At 34.8% G+C, this 18,912-nt stretch overlaps 1 protein-coding gene and 1 non-coding gene across 2 annotated transcripts in view; one reads left to right on the plus strand and one right to left on the minus strand.

Annotated features, from left to right (window-relative positions):
- PAWR (pro-apoptotic WT1 regulator) overlaps positions 1–11,011 on the plus strand; it is a 122,238-nt gene extending 111,227 nt beyond the window's left edge. The window contains exons 5-7 of the mRNA XM_036252514.1: positions 5,611–5,758; positions 7,431–7,535; positions 10,806–11,011. Of these exons, the coding sequence (XP_036108407.1) occupies positions 5,611–5,758; positions 7,431–7,535; positions 10,806–10,892 (340 nt within the window). The 3' untranslated portion in view covers positions 10,893–11,011. The remainder of the gene's footprint in view (positions 1–5,610; positions 5,759–7,430; positions 7,536–10,805) is intronic.
- On the minus strand, positions 3,829–3,998 carry LOC118624928. The gene has a single exon (XR_004958568.1). It is a non-coding gene; the product is annotated as a U12 minor spliceosomal RNA (small nuclear RNA).
- Positions 11,012–18,912: the final 7,901 nt, after the last annotated feature.

The raw sequence follows: 18,912 nt of genomic DNA on the forward strand, positions 1-18,912 counted from the left end.
TATGGTTATATTGTAAATCATATTATGAGAATAGTAGGTAAATATACATACATACCAACATGGACATATAATGAATAAAATTTGGAGACCATTAGTTTAAATTCTTTTATAAAATGACTTTCAGGTTTCCTGTTTGCTTTTTCAGTGTCATATCATATCACTTCTCTTTCTCATATGGGCCACATATTCTTTTTCTAGATATTTGCACATTCTTATTCCTCTTTTGAGTTTGAACATTCTCTTGCATAATTACTACTCAAAGTGTGGTCCCTGAACTGTTAGTCATTAATGCTCCATAACTAGATAAGAACTCAAAAGTAAATATTTAGAAGCTTGAGTTGCATTTTGATGTGATGACTGTCATCATCACATTCAACTGCATGATCAGTGGAGTCTCATTTGAACCAGATACTGACTAGTTCAAGTGCCCTGGTGCACGTGCAATTATTTTAATTTTTAGAGCAGTTTAAGGTTCACAGAAAAATTGAGGGGAAGGTATAAAGATTTCCCACATAAGCTTTGTCCCTAGACACACATACATAGCCTCCTGCATGATCAGCATTTCTCAACAGAGAGGCATGTTTGTTACAGTTGAGAAACCTACATTGACCAATCATCACCCAAAGTCCATAGTTTACATTATGGTTCAGTCTTGCTGTTGTACATTCTGTGGTCTTGGACAAATGTGTAATAACATGTATCCACCAGTTTAGTATCATACAGAGGAGTCAGTCTCACTGCCCTGCAACTCCTCTGTGCTCCACCTATTTATTCCTCTCGTCATTACCTCTCCTCCAGCCCCTGGCAACTACTGACCTTTTCTACTCTTTCCTTAGTTTTGCTTTTCCTACCATGTTGTGTAGTTGAAATCTGTGTCCTCTCTTTTTCTTAATTAGCCTGAGTAGGAGTGTATTGATTTTATTCATCTTTTCAAAGAAATAGCTTTTAGTTTTATTGATTTTTCTATATATTGGTTTCTTGTTTTCAATTTAATAGATTTCTGCTCTAATTATTATTTCATTTTTTTTTTCCTGCTTGCTTTGGATTTAATTTGCTCTTCCTTTTCTAGTTTCCAAAGGTAGACACTTAGAACATTGATTTTAGATCCCTCTGTTCTCTAATATACGCTTCTGTGCTGGAAAGCCCCTCTGCTCCCTGCTCTCACTGCACCCACACATTTCAAAGTGGCGCGTTCGTTTTCACTTCAAAATATTTTTACATTTCTCTTGAGATTTCTTCTTTGGTCCACATGTAATTTAGAAGTATATGTTTAATCTTCACATATTTTAAGATTTTCTAATTATCTTTCTGTTACTGATGTCTAGTTTAATCCTATTGTGGCCTGAGAGCAGACATTGTGTGATTTCTATTTTTTTTTTTTTTAATTTATGAAGATGTGTTTTATGGCCCAGAATATGGTCTATCCTGGTGAATGTGCCATGTGAGATTGAGAAGAATGTGTACCCACTGTACACGTGTTCTTTTTATATTAGTCATTTGTAACACAAAATGTTGACGAATTTAAGAAAATGTAAAGATTTATTTACTTTAAAAATTTTGTGTTGTATTTAATTAGACTTATTCTTGTTCCATGAATAAAATAATTTCAGAATAAATAAATAAAACAAGCAAATAAATAAAAAGTGAAAAAATGTATTTTCAATTTCTGCTTTTGTTAGTATTATCCTAAACCCAGGGAGTTAAATTTATAAATTGTTATTCTAATTCATGTAAGATAAAACAAGCTTTAATATACTTTTTTTTTTTTTTTTTTTTTTATCCTCACCCGAGGACACTTTCCCATTTTTTGTTCAGATAGAGCGGGAGGGAGAGAGAAGAAGACAGAGAGAGAGAGAGAGAGAGAAACATCGACGCGAGGGGACACATCGAGTGGCTGCCACCCACACGACCAACCAGGGCCGGGGACAAACTGCAACCGAGGTACGTGCCCTTAGCGGGAACTGAACCCGGGTCTCTCTGTACCGCAGGCCGACACTCCAACCGCTGAGCCAAACCGGCCAGGGCAAATATACTTTTTTTTATAAGAAAAAAATATACCTTTTCTGAGTGTGACAGTAATAGTAAACCAAGTGATGATGATGGAAGTAATTTGAGATACAGAACATAAGAGTTTGTACTAGTTTTGTTGGGAAGCATTATCCCTCCTATACTGAGTTCAGTTTTCAGCTATAATTGATGGGGAAGTGCTGAAGCCACAGCAGGTTATTTGCAGTGATGTACTGTCTCCTAAAACAATAAAACCATCAAAATTTAAGTGGCATTTATAATAGGCATGACATAAATATATTTACAACCACAAATGCATTATTTGAAAGCTACGTTTAAGAAATTGACAGAGCCCTGGCTGGTTTGGCTCAGCGGTTAGAGTGTCGGCCTGCGGTCCAGAAAGACCCGGGTTCAGTTCCCGCTAAGGGCATGTACCTCGGTTGCAGTTTGTCCCCGGCCTGGTTGGTCGTGTGGGTGGCAGCCACTTGATGTGTCCCTCTCACGTTGCTGTTTCTCTCTCTTCCTCTCTCTCCCTCCCACTCTATCTGAACAAAAAATGGAAAGGGTGTCCTCGGGTGAGGATTAAAAAAAAAAAAAGTTGACAGAGGAAATCTTCAGGATTTCATATGTAAGCATTAGTACTTTGTGAATTTCAGGTTGCTAACATTAAAAACTACACACAAATGACATGACTGAGACATTTGCTTGGAGATATTGGACGAATCTGTAGCAAAGAAGGTAGTTCGTGTAACTCCAGCAATACCATAGCTTGATGTATTTAGGACTAGTTTAGTGATACAGAAAACCAATTCTTCAACAAATAGATAGCAAAGGAATTTTTGTTAAAATGTAATGAAAACATTGACTTTTGCTAACATGACAGTGATATGAAGAATTTATTTTTTAACTTCTTGCTGACAAATGCAACATGATCTCAAGTATATAAAACTTTGAAGGGTTAACAAATTCAGTGTGGTCTAGGGTTTTGCTTTCTTTTGTGGGAGTACATTTCTGATATATAGAGACAGTGACACGGAAAATATGCTGGAACTTATGCCAGAATGTAAATATCCTGCTTCTTTCTTTGAGAAAGTCTTGCTATCTCAGCTGAACTAAACAATATACTTGTTATATCAGCTAAATTAACAGTGGTCCACTAAAAGTGTGAATTACTTAAACACTAGTGCATTACATTTGAGATTTAAAAAAGTAAATTATAATTTGGAAGCTGCACCAATCAAATGTTAATTGTATGCTGAAGTAAACAATAATTTTCCGTGAGAACTTTTCAGAGAAAAGTATTGAACTTTGGGATGAACTCTGTTTTTGCAAGCTAAGAAACCAGTTTAGTCCCAGCTTTTTAAATATGTGAATTAGACTTATTTCTCAGATGGGTTTTTTTAAATGTGTTTTTTATTGATTTCAGGGAGGGGGCGAGAGAGAGAAACATCAGTGAGAGAGACATTGATTGGCTGCATGTGCCCTGACTGGGAATCGAACCAGAGACCTCCTGGTGCATAGTACGATTCTCAACCCACTGGCCTACCCCGGCCAGGCTAATAGTTTCTCTTTGGTTGGTTGGTTGTTTTTTCCTTTTTTTTTTTTTTTAAGAGGACCGGCTCACATTAGCAACTTCATGTTCTCGAACCATCATAGAAAAGAGCAGTTTCTGACCCATAAATAAAAACTGCTACCTTCGTGAGCTCTAGAAAAAAGCAGCAAAAGCATAGCATTTACTGAACAATGATTCCCGTGAAGTATCATCGACTGAATCACCTTCCTGCTGCCCCAACAGGCCTATCTTTCAAGCGTGGGAAGGGCCGGGCAGATCACAACTCCCAGGCATCCCACAAAGTAGGTGGGTCACCTTAGGGGCAACATTTACCCACACAAAAATTTGTCTCACATTAGCAGTGAGTATTGGGGCATCACAGTGAGGATTCGGGCATGACCCCGAATCGTTATTTTCCTTACTCATAAGTTTAAGGCTTTTTTCTATGATGGTTCAAGAACATGAAGTTGACAGTGTGAGCCGGTTCTCTTAATGATCTTAGTCTTCCATGCAAGGGAGAAATGTAAAATGTTTTCAACATTATGTAAGAGCAAAGGACAAAAATGAATGTAGAAATTTTTGGGAAAAGTACAAATTATGATGAGTTCCACCATATAGTAACAGTTATCAGTAAATTAGTAGTGATTTTACTATTGCACATTTGCATAATGTTATAATCAAATACTTCCAAATTTGCTAAGACACACTTTCTATCAAAAGAACCCCATGCATAAGAAATTAATAGATTAGGAATTAATTTTTTTCCAACAAAAGCTATTTTAGAGTTAACTCTAATTCTGATGGACAAATGATTGGAACTGATTACTAATGAAGGATTGAAGACATTTTGAAAAGCATCATTTTCTGCATTTGGGGTAAAAGTTGAAAATGAATATTTTGAGCTTGCTGAAATTGCTTTAAAATCTCTTCTGTTCCTGTCAGCATACATCTGTGAAACTAGTTTCTCTGTTATGAATGCTGTTTAAATAAAACATACATATGAATTAGATATACCTTATCCCCTGTGAGCAGCGTAATCATCAGTCCAACCTAGAATAGGTAAATTAACAAGTATGGTGTCCAACCTCCAAGAGAGCCCCCAGGAAGCCCCCTACCTCTTGTTATTTATGCTTTGTGTGATCCCCTTCTACATTCCAGCACAGGTCAGTGTGATTGTATGTCATTTCGGAGATTGGGGCAGAACAGATACTATACAACCAAGACGACATGTCTCTGGTAGACAGCAGCCATATGGTGAACAGCCCAGTGGAGAGACCCACATACTGAGGAACTGAGGCTTCTGGCTAGCAGCCAGTGAGAAACTGAGGCCTTTTGCCAGCAGAAGTGAGTGAGATTAGAGGCAGATTCTCCAGTCCAGTCAAGCCTTCAGGTGACCTACTAGTGTGATAGCCTATAATTGCCTATATACATACTTTCACTGAAAAATAAGCAATTTTATGATGTTCTTTCCTTTTTCCCTGTTTATTCTAATTATATTATTGAAATACAGTTGTATGAGTCTGAATCTAATAAAACATTTGGACTTGTGTTTTGAATGGCCTTTCTTTTATTTTTCCAATAGTTCCTTTTTATTTGATCTTACAAAAGTATTGGTCCATGATGAATTGAAATTTAAAAAATAAAGGAAAGTGATTCTTCACCACAGATAGTCTGCATTATTAGGTCCCTGTCATAGTACCCTAACTTACTTTAATGTGATGATCGTCTTGTGTTGTTGTAATTGGTTATTGTCTCTGTTAAGTTGAAGGATGGAGTCCATGTCTATGTTTGCTGTTACATTTTCAGTACCCAGAACAATGACTGGTACTTCACCAGCTACCCGGTAGATATTGGTCAAAAGAATTAATGGATGTTTTTCATTGTGTTGGAATAATGATTAACTTATGTAGTTATGAATAAGTTGATGACTATAGCCAAGTGTCTTCATGGGAATGGTAATTGTTAATGGTGAATAGAAAATATTTTTGGCATTCTTCTTGCTGAGTATATTAAGTATTTTTAAATGTATACATATATTTTTATTTTCATAGCACAACCACTGCCTCTGAAGAAGATATCTCAAGTAGATATCCCCGAACAGAGAGAAGTGGGTTCAGCAGATATAATAGGGATGCAAATGCTTCAGGTAATTTGGTCTCAAGTAGCACATTGGAAAAGAAAATTGAAGATCTTGAAAAGGTATGAATTACAAATTATTTCAGATTGATATAATTGATATACTGTTTGGATTCCTTTTTTTACTTGCATAGCAGCTGAGAGAGGAAAAAAAAAAGAAATTTGTAGGGGAGAGCCAGTGCCAAAAAAGGGAAAATAATGAGGGCACTAATGGAAGTATCATTAGGGTTTAATGGGTATTTCCTTATATAGTCAAATAGCAGCTTTGAATCAGTGTCTTAAGTCTATTGTCTAGATGCATAATGATTAGGCAGTTTCTGAGTTCCTTAATATTTTCCTGTATTCACTTCTGTTGATGTTAAAACTTTTAGAAGTAGAGCCAATTCTTATATTCCTTAATATTTAATGGCTATTCCCATTCTGACAAGTGCTATCTTTAATATAATGAAAATAGTCTTTGGCTTTGAAATGTTTAGTTTTCCTGGCAGTATATATTACAGTGTGTTAATTATATTATCTTTGCAGACTTTCTTCTGGGCTCTAAGTTAGAGGCCAGAGCCATCTTTGGTGTTTGAGATAATTTTTTTCAATTAAATTTATTGGGGTGACATTGGTTAATAAACACAATGCAATGTACAGATGATGTTTGAAACAATTTAAAAAATAATCCTGTTTAGTAGTATCTTTGAGAACAATGCAAATGGTTATTGGCATAAATTCTGTAGACATTCAATGTCTAAATTTGATAATGATACGGAATTACTTTCTGATTGTTGAAAATATGTTTTGTTTAGCTGAAATGAAATGATTACCTGTGATATAAAGATTATTTTTAGTAGAGATTTAATTTTTAAAGTTGTTTCTTTTTATAACATTATCATTACTTTTTGTTCACATCTGTGCTTTCAAACTAGTTTCTATAGGTCTAAATTAAAAGCTTTAAAGGAATACATAATTCAGTAGGTTTCTAGGGGATTCTTCATAAAGGCTTTTTAAGTTCCACGAGAGTTTGGATTGACTTGCTAGTAGTTGGCCGCAGTTAATAATGAAGCCAGCTGGCTGCTTTCTCTGAGGGTTAGTAGCAAAGAAGCCAAGTTCTGGGCAAGACCTTTTCAGTTCTGCGTCTCTTTTGCCCCCAGGGTGCCTGACCTAGCCCGAGTCCCTGGATTCTAAATAAGATTTCTTTGGAAAAGGTGTTGCATTAAAAAAAAAAAGCTTAAAAAACAGTAATATATTTCAATTCCTTCATTTTATTCACTGTCAGTTAAGCAGCAGAACTGAGAGTAAAACTGAAGGCCATTATTTTTCTGTTTAGACTTTTCCATAGAGCTATCTCCTTTTTTTTTTTTTTAATTATTTATTTAAAAAATTGTTTTCCAATTACAGTTGACATACAATATTATATTAGTTTCAGGTGTACAACAAAGTAAATTTCTTAAACTTAGTATTTTTAATAAATCTGAACTTCCTCAAACAGATATTATCCATTAAAAATATTTTATTACTAATGGTGGTAATAAGCTAAAGAGAGGACTTCATTGAGTAGTAGTATTTGTTGAAGACTTGTGCAGACATAGATTTAATCAGAAACATACTTTACAACTTCTGTATTCCTCTCATTCTCTGATTCTTATATATCTAAGGTACTTTACCAGATTTGGCAGATGTATGCCACTTAAGATTATAAACTACCAATTGCTTTCCAGTTAATCAGCTTTGTAATTATATTTACCAGGAAGTATTAAGAGAAAGGCAAGAAAACTTAAGACTTGTGAGACTAATGCAAGATAAAGAGGAAATGATTGGAAAACTCAAAGAAGAAATTGATTTGTTAAATAGAGTGAGTATTTACATATTTCAGTGTCATGGTTTTCTTTTTTTCTGGCAATTGGATGAAAATATATAAATATGAAGAAATTAATTAATTTTGTTATTTAGTTCATTCTTTTATTAATGAGATAGTAATTTATGGTAGTAAGAACCATCATTTCAGTCCATAAATTGATTTCCAGTTATCATTTGTATTCACTTAATATTATTCTTTTGGAGATGGACTGACGGGTGGGTTTGCTTTGTGTTCGCTGGTCTGGCAGTGAGATCTTGCTTACCATTACACGTAAAAGGCTCCTAGTTCCCTCAAGGAAGAACTACAGTTGCTACTTTCTGGCCATAGGAAATGCCAAATTTCTTTGTATTTTCACTACTTATTTTTTTTAAATTTTTTTTATTTATCCTCACCTGAGGTCATTTTTACATTTATCTTCAGATAAAGTGGGAGGGAGAGGGGGAGGAAGAGAGAGAAACATCAAGTGGTTGTCACCCACACGACCCCAACCGGGGCCAGGGACAAACTGCAACCGAGGTCGACTCTCTGGTCCATGGGCCGATGCTCTAACCGCTGAGCAAAACAGGCCAGGACTAAAATTGTTTTAATTGATTTTTAGAGAGAGAGAAAGGGAGAGAGAGCAAGAGAAAGAAACATCAGTGTGAGCTAAACATCAGTTCGCTGCCTCTTGCATGCCCCCTGCCAGGGATCTAGTCCGCCATCCAGGCATGTGTCCTGGCCAGAAATCAAACCAGCAACCTTTCAGTGCACAAGACAGCGCCCAGCCAACAGAGGCACACGGGCCAGGGCAACTTCCTTTTTTCAATTGTATGTATGCATCCTTAACTTTAGGTTAAGCCTTATCCGAAGGTCTAGGTCTCCCTTATAATTATTTGTAGTTTTTTTGTTTGTTTTTGCTTTTAGCCCTTGAATTTACTTCCTGCTTAAGAAGCAGGTCTTAATGCTAGACCATATTTAGGTAATGGTGATGAGAAGAGATTCCATAATTTTGCTTTTTAGAAGACTTTAGATAAAACAGAAGAAGCAAATGATGTTTCCTTCAGGGAAAAAAGGAACAGCTTAACTCTATGAAAAAAGAGAAAGTAGAGTCTTCATTACATGCAGAATAATAAAGCTGTAAGACATTAACTACAGGTTGTAGATGAAGACACTACAGTTCAGAGTTAACTTGCTCAAGGCCATATGTGGTAATCACTGGCCAGTGTTTGACCTCAGGTATTTGAGAATCCTTATTCTAAATAAATTCTTCCATTTTTATGGACTGCCTTTCATCTTGGTTCAGAAACAGGCATTATCTATTGGTTCTGGACAGTGATTTAATAAAATATGTAAATAATGTTGGTGTCTATGATGTATTAGCACTGCCTTAGGCACTGTGTGCATTAAAGAGAATAATAAAACACCTGCAGTTAAAGAGTATATGATCTAGTAATGACACATAATGTATTTTATCATTTAATTCGAAATATTAGGTAAGTCTCAGTTGTAGTAATTTTAGGAATCATGTATCTTTATAGTTTTTAGCAAATCAGTGTTTCAGCATCACTCAGTTTGTGAGTAAATGCAAATTCTGTTTTTGCATATATATTTTTAATGTTACTGCTTCCTTTTTAGAGAGAGAGAAACATCGACATGAGAGAAACATTAATTGGTTGCCTCCCGCATGCGCCCCAATCAGGGATCGAACCCACAACCTTTTGGTGCACAGGAGGATGCTCAAACCAACTGTGCCACACTGGCCATGGCTGTTTTTGTACATTTTTTTTTTTTATCCTCACCCGAGGACATTTTTCCATTTTTTGTTCAGACAGAGTGGGAGGGAGAGAGAGGAAGAGAGAGAAACTTCGATGTGAAAGGGACACATTGAGTGACTGCCACTCCCCCAGCCAACCAGGGCCGGGGACAAACTGCAACTGAGGTAATATGCCCTTAGCGGGAACCAAACCCCGGTCTCTCTGGACCGCAGGCCGACGCTCTAACTGCTGAGCCAAACCGGCCAGGGCTGTTTTTGTACATTTTGTTAATCCTGACCAGAGGATATTTTTTTCATTGATTTTTAGAGAGAGTAGAAAGGAGAGGGGAGGGAAGAGAGAGAGAGAGAGAAACACTGATGTGGAAACATTGATGTGAGAGAGACACATTGATTGGTTGCCTTGTGCATGCGCCCAACTGGGGCCAGAGATTGAACCTGCAACCCAGATATGTGCCCTTGACCAGAAATTGAACCCGAGACCCTCCAGTGTGCGGGCCGACACTTTAACCACTGACCCATGCTGGCCAGGGCTGTTTTTGTACATTTTTAAGTCATGTACCTAATTGTCCAAAAATAGTATGTTAAATTATCAGAATGCTGCTATCCAATAGTATACGTAATACATTGATTGCTCCAAGGTTTCGTATTTTGAATTGCAAGGATAAATCTATAAATGTCTTGCTTTCCAGCCATCGGTAAATAATCTGCCTTGAAATAATGTTTCTTCTCACTAAAATTTAGACTTAGATGGTGTATGTATTTACCAAATGGTTTTATATAAGGCACTAGGATTAATACAGGGAACATAGGGCTAGAATCACTTGAAAGGTAGAGGGTGATTACCTATTTAGTGGCGTTCAATTTTTCTTTTAAGCTCTAAAATAAAATTTAAGCTCTAAAATAAAATTTCATTCAAATAAAATGTCATAGAGAAGCCTAACACATAAATTGAACTAGATCAACTTGATATGTCCCAGATCTCCTTTTCTGTGTGTCTCATTTCTATCAGCTCTTCAGATTCTCACCCCACAACACACACACTTATAAAATCACACAGAGTGGTAGGAGTACATCCAGAACTTGAACCTGGATCTTTTTTATGCCTGATTTGACACAAGGTTGCAATCTGAGCAGTTCCTGAACCTCATAATGCCCCCATATGTATTGTTTTTGGGGGACTGGGGTCTTTTTTAAATAAAAAAATAAGTTATTTGTAATGATTAAAAATTGGGAGATTTATGATTAAAGAATTCAGATTTCTGGCTTCTCTTGAAAAACTGAAAGATCTGATAGGAGTTGTCTCCTATCATCATGTAACGATGAGGAGTCAGTGGTGGATGCTTCCTGTAGGTGGGGCACATTCTATCTAAAATGGTTTTCAGAACCTGCCCTGATCTCCAGATTAATTGCTTGTATGAATTACCTCTGAATGTATATTTTTTGAAGTCTTTTTAATCACCTTTAGAATGTTTTAAAGTATTTTAAAAACTATTTTTGTGTGTTTCCTTAAGGACCTAGATGACATAGAAGATGAAAATGAACAACTAAAGCAGGAGAATAAAACTCTGTTGAAAGTCGTTGGACAGCTGACAAGGTAGAAGATTCCAGGCTCAGTGTGGACAAAATGTTTTAAAACTACTGATGGAATGTTACATGAACGCTAGAACAATATTCCTGTGCTGCAATACATTAAGTATGTATATTTATTTCTAGAAAACAGTGGATGTTTATTTCAAAAACATTTCTTTTTCGTTGTATCTACTTTTTATTTCACAAATAAGTAACATCTTTTAGTTATTAAAATGATAGGTTATGCCTCTTTGGTTTTGTGTGGTATTCAAATAATGTATGGTTTAAAGTCATGACCAATTGAATATATTTTATCTATGGTAGTGCATTTTCTCCCTAAAGGAGTATATACATAGTCTTTGTTTACATGAATTCAAATACTTATGGGGAGTTACCTGCAAATGCCTTATTACTGAGGTGTGCAACCTTTTATGTGTAGATGATTTATTCATAAAGGTCTTTGTCTGCTGTCATTTGTTCTTTCAACTTAATCTAAGTAATTTAGGGTAACATAGAGTCACTATTTTGTATAACAGTCGTCTTTTAGGAAAGCTATTATAAAAAGTCACTTAATATCATGTACTAGTTGGTTAAATACGAAATTTAAGAGTATACTTGAATTGTGCTATAGTAAATTAAAATGTACTATTTTGTATTTGAATATTGAAAACAATTTAAAATCATGTTAACTTCTGAAGAACATTTGTAATTTTAATATTAAATTTCTTGTGTAGGTACTACCTTTTTTAGGTTTATAAGTGAACATGGGATATTTAAAAAGTTGTTTATTCATCAAGCCTGGAGAGAGAGGGTACGATTTTAGTGTATAAGAAAAGAAAACATATTTTTAATTATCATATACATTAAAATCAAAACCAAAATATCTATCCACACTTAAAACATTTGTAATACTTTACAAAAGAGAACATAAACAGAACTAGTGCTGAGGGACTTCGGTTAATTTCTGCCTTGAAGTAGAACACTGTCACGGCTGTTCTCTTATGAGAGAATCCTCGCCCTACCTCAAATTTAAGGGATTTTCTTCCTTATTGGATTTGTTAAAAAACAGTTATTTTGAAGAATTATACAAACTTTCTTTTCTATTATCATTAGTATTTGAGTTCTTTTATATTACATTTTCATGTTGAGTAAGGAAACATACTCCTTTAAACTAACGTTAATATTAAGAATTGTCTTTCTGATAGTTGTCTCAAACAGTATCCTGATACCCATTTATCTAATTAATATACATAAGTGGCTTGAACATAGTTAAATGCATTTTGGGTACCCCACTGATTCTTTTTCCCACACTTGCCAAGACCCTTCATTTATTCACCATTAGAAAAATGGGAAGAGTGAGCCAGTTGGAAAAAATGTAGAGTAAATAATAAAACTCAGATATTCTAAAACTCTCTGCAGTGACCTAGATTGTCCCCACCCCACACCCATTTCCACTTCAGAAGTTTCCACCTTGGCTGGTCATCAGAATCACTTGGGTTGCTTAAAAAGAGTTTCCTGGCTGTAGTTTCTACGTAGGTTTAGATTGAGACCCTGGACAGAATTTTTAAAGTTCACCATCTGATGATTCTGATCATAACATAAGTTTGGAAACAGCTGTTGTTGCCTCTTTCCTCCCATGCCTTCCATTGGAGACTCTGAAATTAACATAATTTTAGCTGCCAGCATTTTCCCCTTTTAGTTTATTTAATAACCTGGCCTCTGGGGAAGTTTTCATACGTCCATATATATTAACCAACAAGTTCAGTGTTAAATTAACCAAACTTGATACAGTTGCAGAATTACTGCCTAAGGGCATCCTTGTTGGAGAATATTACCCAGCATGCACCAGTGATCCACTACCCACATGTCAGGTGGTTTGCTGGGCTCAGTCACTGCCTTTGGCTTGAGGTACTCATCTGCCTTTAGTTACCTTGAGATATGTGGCAAAAATAGTGGTATTGCCTAGTTTCCCATCCACACTTTGGACATTGTGAAAATGCTCTCAGCATCTAGCCTTAAAATTTATTAGTGTATTGGTTTTTCAGTAAAAAGGGTATTTCGAATTTTTTACTTAATCCTTATGTAAGTAAAGGAATATTTCATTTCCCATTTTAAAATTATACCAGTTACTAATACTTTTGAAGACTGAGCAGTTTGAAATGTTTTCCTTTTCTTCAGTTTATTGGTAACATTTCTATTAATGATCTTTTACATAGTAGTACCTAGTGCAAATGTAGCACCTGAGAATTTAGGCAAAACTTTCACATGCAATTCTTTCTTACAATGCATATTTATATCACGTGTAGAATTTTACACTGAATATTAAAAAATAAAGTAGGATCTGCTGCAATATCCCTTTAAAATTTATAAAATATATTGAGATTTTGAAAAGGTAGCTCAAATACATGTGTACCACCTTAGAAAACTTGGCTATTGTCAATAAAGTGCTAGGATTTGTGAAATTATTAGTCCCATTCAGAAATATTTCTTATATTTCCTGGGAATTTGTGGCATAATAAAGCATATCCAAAATTCTTATGTGTTTATGATATTATTTTCAAAACAGTAAGGTTATTAACCTTAAAATAAACATGATTTGCCTCCCTGATTTTTGACATGCATTAACTTAAGAATGGGTCAAGTAATCTGTTTCATTTTTCTAGACTTGTTATTGACTTTATTGCACTACAGTTACCTTTAGATAGAAAAAGAAGGTGTTTGGGTGTGTATTTCTAAGGGAATTTACTAAATATAGTAGATTAGCACTGTCACACTTGATCAAGTACTTTAAAACATAGAAAATTAAATATCAGGGGCAGATACATGAAGCCATGTATTTTTTAAAATAACTTTTCAGTTGTGATAGAAGCAATGTATTCTTAAGGTAAAAAACCTACCTCAATTACAGGTGTTTTATTTTTTCTGGATTAATCTGGATTTTTATAATTAGAAATTAAAACGCAAGATTTTGTATCACTAATACTTTGAATATAGTACATGTCAATGTATTAGACATATCCATTATGTTCAACACCATCAGACAAAATAGGAAAGACCTTGAGTTTGATGATTGATCTGATGTCCTAGACAATACTCACATGTACATTGATAGTCATCTTTTCTCTTCTTTGTAGTTTTGTGATTTTGAGTTTGTGCTTAGTAAGTTTCATGCAATGTTGGCGCCTACATGCTTTTGTTAATAACTTGTTAAAAATTCAGGAATATATTTTCATCTTGTAATATAAAAACCAAATACACCAGCTTTTCATTGGGGGGAGGTATGTTAAGTGAGAAAGAACAAGCATTTAGGAATCTAAATTTAATAACATGTTGGAGTCAGTGCTAAACATTCTGTTACTTGTATCTGAACCATTCCTTATATGTAACAGTAAACTTCTTTTGTATTGGAATTATGCTTGTTGTCACAAATAAAGGAAATCCCGTTGACCAGGATTGTAATTTATATTACTTAGAATTTAGTGACACTTTTTCTTTTGTCGTTCTGTTAAACTGAAAGCATAATACGAATAAACAGTGGACACTTTGCTCTTTGGGTGCCTCAGTAAAAGGCACTTCCCCTGTGCTAATAAGTTTCTTGGTGATGTATAGAAGTTGGTTGTTTTATTCTCAGTATAAAGACTTGCACCATTACCCAAGAAGACCTAAGCCCATAGTTTTTTATTTTACTTAACTTGAATCTCATATCACGTCATATTCTCATCCCCAAAATAATTACGAGTGAATATATGAGAAGAATATGGATGAAAGGTCTACATTAAATTTTTATACCCATTGTTTCAGCAAGTATCTATTAATTAACTGGGTATACAGTTACAGATATTACAGAAGATTTTAAAAAGTGGACATGGACCAGCCCTTCCAAATAGCAATGTGTAGTCTGTGTGGGGCAAATCAGTAGCACAAAGTGCAATCTTAAGTAGCATTAACCAATTTAATCTGAATAGTTCATTCAAAATATTTTTTGTATTTATTATTCACCCATTGTCTTTTAGGTCTAGTTAATAGGTACCATTTAATGCGCTGCAGCATTACTGAACGTGGGAGTGAGAGACCTATTGGGAAGTATTGTACCATATTTCTTTTAGATGATTATGTGTTATGAAAAGAACATTTTAAAGGAATGTATAGCAGTAATGAAGTAAAAAGACTTCAATGTTTGTCAGAAACACTAAACTGTTGATTTATTCAAACATAATTTTAAGTTAGTTTTAGGTATTTATACCTAATAAACAGTTGACAATATGGGCAGTCACTTTGGTAATAACAGAATGTTAGTGATGATCACTTGATGAACATTTGTTACATGCCTGTTTTGTTTTGTTTCCCCCTCTACATACCTACTGTGTGTATTTTACTTTTTCTGGTGAACTTTTCTCTTGAAAGATTTGGCTGTGCTCTTTAGGGTTTTTTATTATTATATTTTTCTTCTAAGTTTAAGTATCATATGGCTGCTGCTACCAGCAAAGAACATAGGAAAGCTAAAATTTACTGTTGAAAAATCTATTAATTTAGGTAATCCAGGTATTTGTAGAAGAACATCTGGATAATTTCTCAGTCCCCGTGAGCATCGTGTAGACGCCTTTCTCCGTCCCTGTGGCCCTAGATTTTCATCGTGGAGTAGTCAGCCTGATTCACTTTCATGTGCTTTGCATGGAAAATAATAAATACGCAATAAAAAAGTAAATTTTTATTTATTTTTTAACACTGGTTAATTATGTCCTTACTGTGCTGAGCTGTCAGTAAAATCCTGACAGTGAGTTTGCTTTTGAAATTAAATGCTAATATTCTAATTAACTTATGTGCCTCTTACTGAACCAGTATGTAGTACATTAAAATCTTTATTTAGTATACTATTACAGAAGGTATAACGTTAAAAACAAAACAGAAACAAGGTCTGACTTCATGAATGGTGATGCTCCCTGGATAAGTGAGGAAGTGGACACATGTTCCACCTGACAAATTTTAATTATCGTTGTGTTTTAAGACTACACGCGTAATTTCTTACTTTAAAATAAGAAATCAGCTGAATCTGATGGTGTTCAAAGAATTTCAGGTCCTTCATAGTTTGAAGAAGTAGAGGTCTGAGAATGTAGAAATCCAGTCTTTGTTTTTTTAGTAAATGGTTTACATAACTTTTTGCTAATGTGCTGTTCTTCATACACCTGCACAAGCTAATCAGTCTTCTTTACTTCTAGAACTCTAAATTAATCTCTTCAGTAATGTCATACATGTCTAACAAGTGTGAACAAGCATCATTCAGCCAGAATGTTTAGATAATGTCTCAAGTCCTTTTATAAGAACCTACTCCATGATTGGAGCAAGCCTATTGAAAAAATACACGGTCTCTCAGTCTTCATTGAAACTGTGGAGCCATTTATCTTAGACTTCATCAAGTATCTTTTCAATTCTAGATTCACTTGGTGTGTGCACACAGTTCTATCAGTAGCTGTAAAATGCCCACATATTTTCTTAATCTCATGTCTAGTTTCTCTCTTCACCTCTACAAGAGGTTATATTTTATTTCTGGTCAACTTCTTGGAAAGAATTTATGTAATGTTGGACCTTCATGTTAAAGAGATTGCTAAAAAAGATATAATATCTTTTACAATCCATTCATTTTATTTTGATGTCTAACCAGATAAGGTTAAAAAAGAAGCTAGCAAGTGAAACTTTCCTCTTAATACTGGACCAAATATACAATTTTACTCTCACTGTCCAAAAACTTCTGTGACTGAATAAAGATGATTTTAAGAGGAAAAAGCTCTCTATTTGGTGCCAGGTAGTTGATAAAGTGTGAATAATGAAGAAAATTAAGATGAGCCAATTAGGAAAGGTAGATTGGACTTTGACTTTATATATGTGAAAGAAAAACAAAATAAGACTTTTGACTGCTATGTATGTTTTTCATATTAAAATGTGCAACATTATTCAGTAGAAATTATAGTTTTAATTCATATATGATCAGATGCTATCCTTGTTTAGATGTACCACGGGCAATGAAATTCACAGTCTTTATATTATAGGCTTTTATTGAGAGAAATATTTGTTTTCCTTTAAAATGTGAATTATTTACTGTGGTTAAACATATCAGTGGACATTTTAGTTTTATGGAAGCAAATTAAGAAAAATTAATAGAAAGGTATGTGATTTCTCCTATTCTTTTTAGTGCAAAAGTATAAACAAAACGATCAAAGACAGGAAATCCCCTTTGAAGAACTTTCAAATCACTTTTGGTAAGAATGCATTCATTTGATAAAGTGTTAAAAAAAAGTTGAACAGTTATTGGCAGATTGAAAGTCTCATATAGAAATGATTCAGGACAGGGAGCAATACCTAATTTATAGTAAAATTATGCCAAAAATTTTTATATTAGCTGTATTATTTGCTACTTAAAGTAAACCAGTGAATAAGTGAACATTGTAATGGAGGCATAAATGGACACTTCAGAAATGCTAATTGACGATCATAGGAGGCTGAAAAGTGCCTCTTGTAACACTTCTAAGATCAATACAGTTTAAGAGATACAGCTAAGCATAGTGACTCAGTTAACAGTTTGAGTATAACTTTAACCCTACTTTAGCATACACACTTCAGTAGTGCTAAGCATTGTGTTGAGTGGTTTAAATATTGTTTTCATTTGATTATTTAGAACTTATGCAAGGTACAGATTGGGAAGAGTAATTATGGTCACTTTTATGACATAATCATTTTCCTACTAAATATTTTGCCAGTGGTTTTCAAAGTGGGGTCCCCATACTGGTAATGTTGGCTTCATTTAAAAACCTGTTAGAAATACAAATTCTTGCCCTGGCTGGTTTGGCTCAAAGGTTAGAGCATCGGCCTGTGGTCCTGAGAGACCCGGGTTCGGTTCCCGCTAAGGGCACGTACCTCGGTTGCAGTTTGTCCCCGGCCCTGGTTGGTCGGGGGAGTGGCAGCCACTCGATGTGTCCCTTTCACGTCAATGTTTCTCTCTCTCTTCCTCTCTCTCCCTCCCACTCTATCTGAACAAAAAATGGAAAAATGTCCTTGAGTGAGGATATAAATTCTTGGGCCCCACCCAGCACCTGAGTGATGTGAGCCCAGCAATCGGTGTTTAAACAAGCTCTGTAAGTGATTCTGATGCAGGTCAAAGCTTGCAAATTTGCATTATTTGTTTTTTATTATTAAGCAAAGATTTTAGTTTTTCTTTTTGGACATCATTTAAACAATATAACATGAACTTGTAAAAAAAAAAAGTGATCTTTTCATTGTTGCATACATTGCAAAAGACTGTCAAGGAAAAGCCTCCGCATGGATATTGGCAGTTTGACATAAACCTATTCGTTTAGTGTTATCTCCAGAACACAAATGAATTCTTAAGTCTAAGAGACTGTGGAATGAAATCTTTGTTTTTTTGTTAAGATTGATCTCTGTTATTGCCTGAAGGTTTTTGGTAACAATGTATTTCTGTTAAATTTTAAAACTTTATTGAAATAAATTAATGTTTCATTGGAGTTATAGTTTGTTTTTGCATGGATGTACACTGTGGGGTGGTCCATGGAGAGTTTAAAGTCTTTTTATCATTTTTTAAAATATGACGAGATAGTTAAGTAAACTACTTTTTAGTCTTTAAAAACTTTAGAGCAGTTCTATGTTACAGAATTGTTGTGAAGACAGCACAGAGTACTTGAATAACCCCATAGCCCATTCACCTCTGTTAACGTCTTATGTTAGAATATCTATACATTATTATTTACCGAGGTCCATGCTTGATTCAGATTTCCTCAGTTTTTCCCTACTGTCCTGTCTTTGTTCCAGGATCTAGTCAGAGATAGCACATCACATTTAGTCTTCACTTCTCCTTATACTCCTCTTAGTTGTGACAGTGCTTTAGACTTGCCTTGTTTTGATGACCTTGACGGTCCAGTTCTTACTATGAACATTTTCAGATACACACAAAAGTAGAGAAAATATATCCAGATCTTGCCAATCTTATTTTATCCCTCCTTTTTATCTTTTTTTTTGCTGGGGTATTTTGAAGTTAAATTC

Source organism: Molossus molossus, unplaced genomic scaffold, assembly GCF_014108415.1.
Source record: "Molossus molossus isolate mMolMol1 unplaced genomic scaffold, mMolMol1.p scaffold_m16_p_10, whole genome shotgun sequence".
NCBI lineage: Eukaryota > Metazoa > Chordata > Mammalia > Chiroptera > Molossidae > Molossus > Molossus molossus.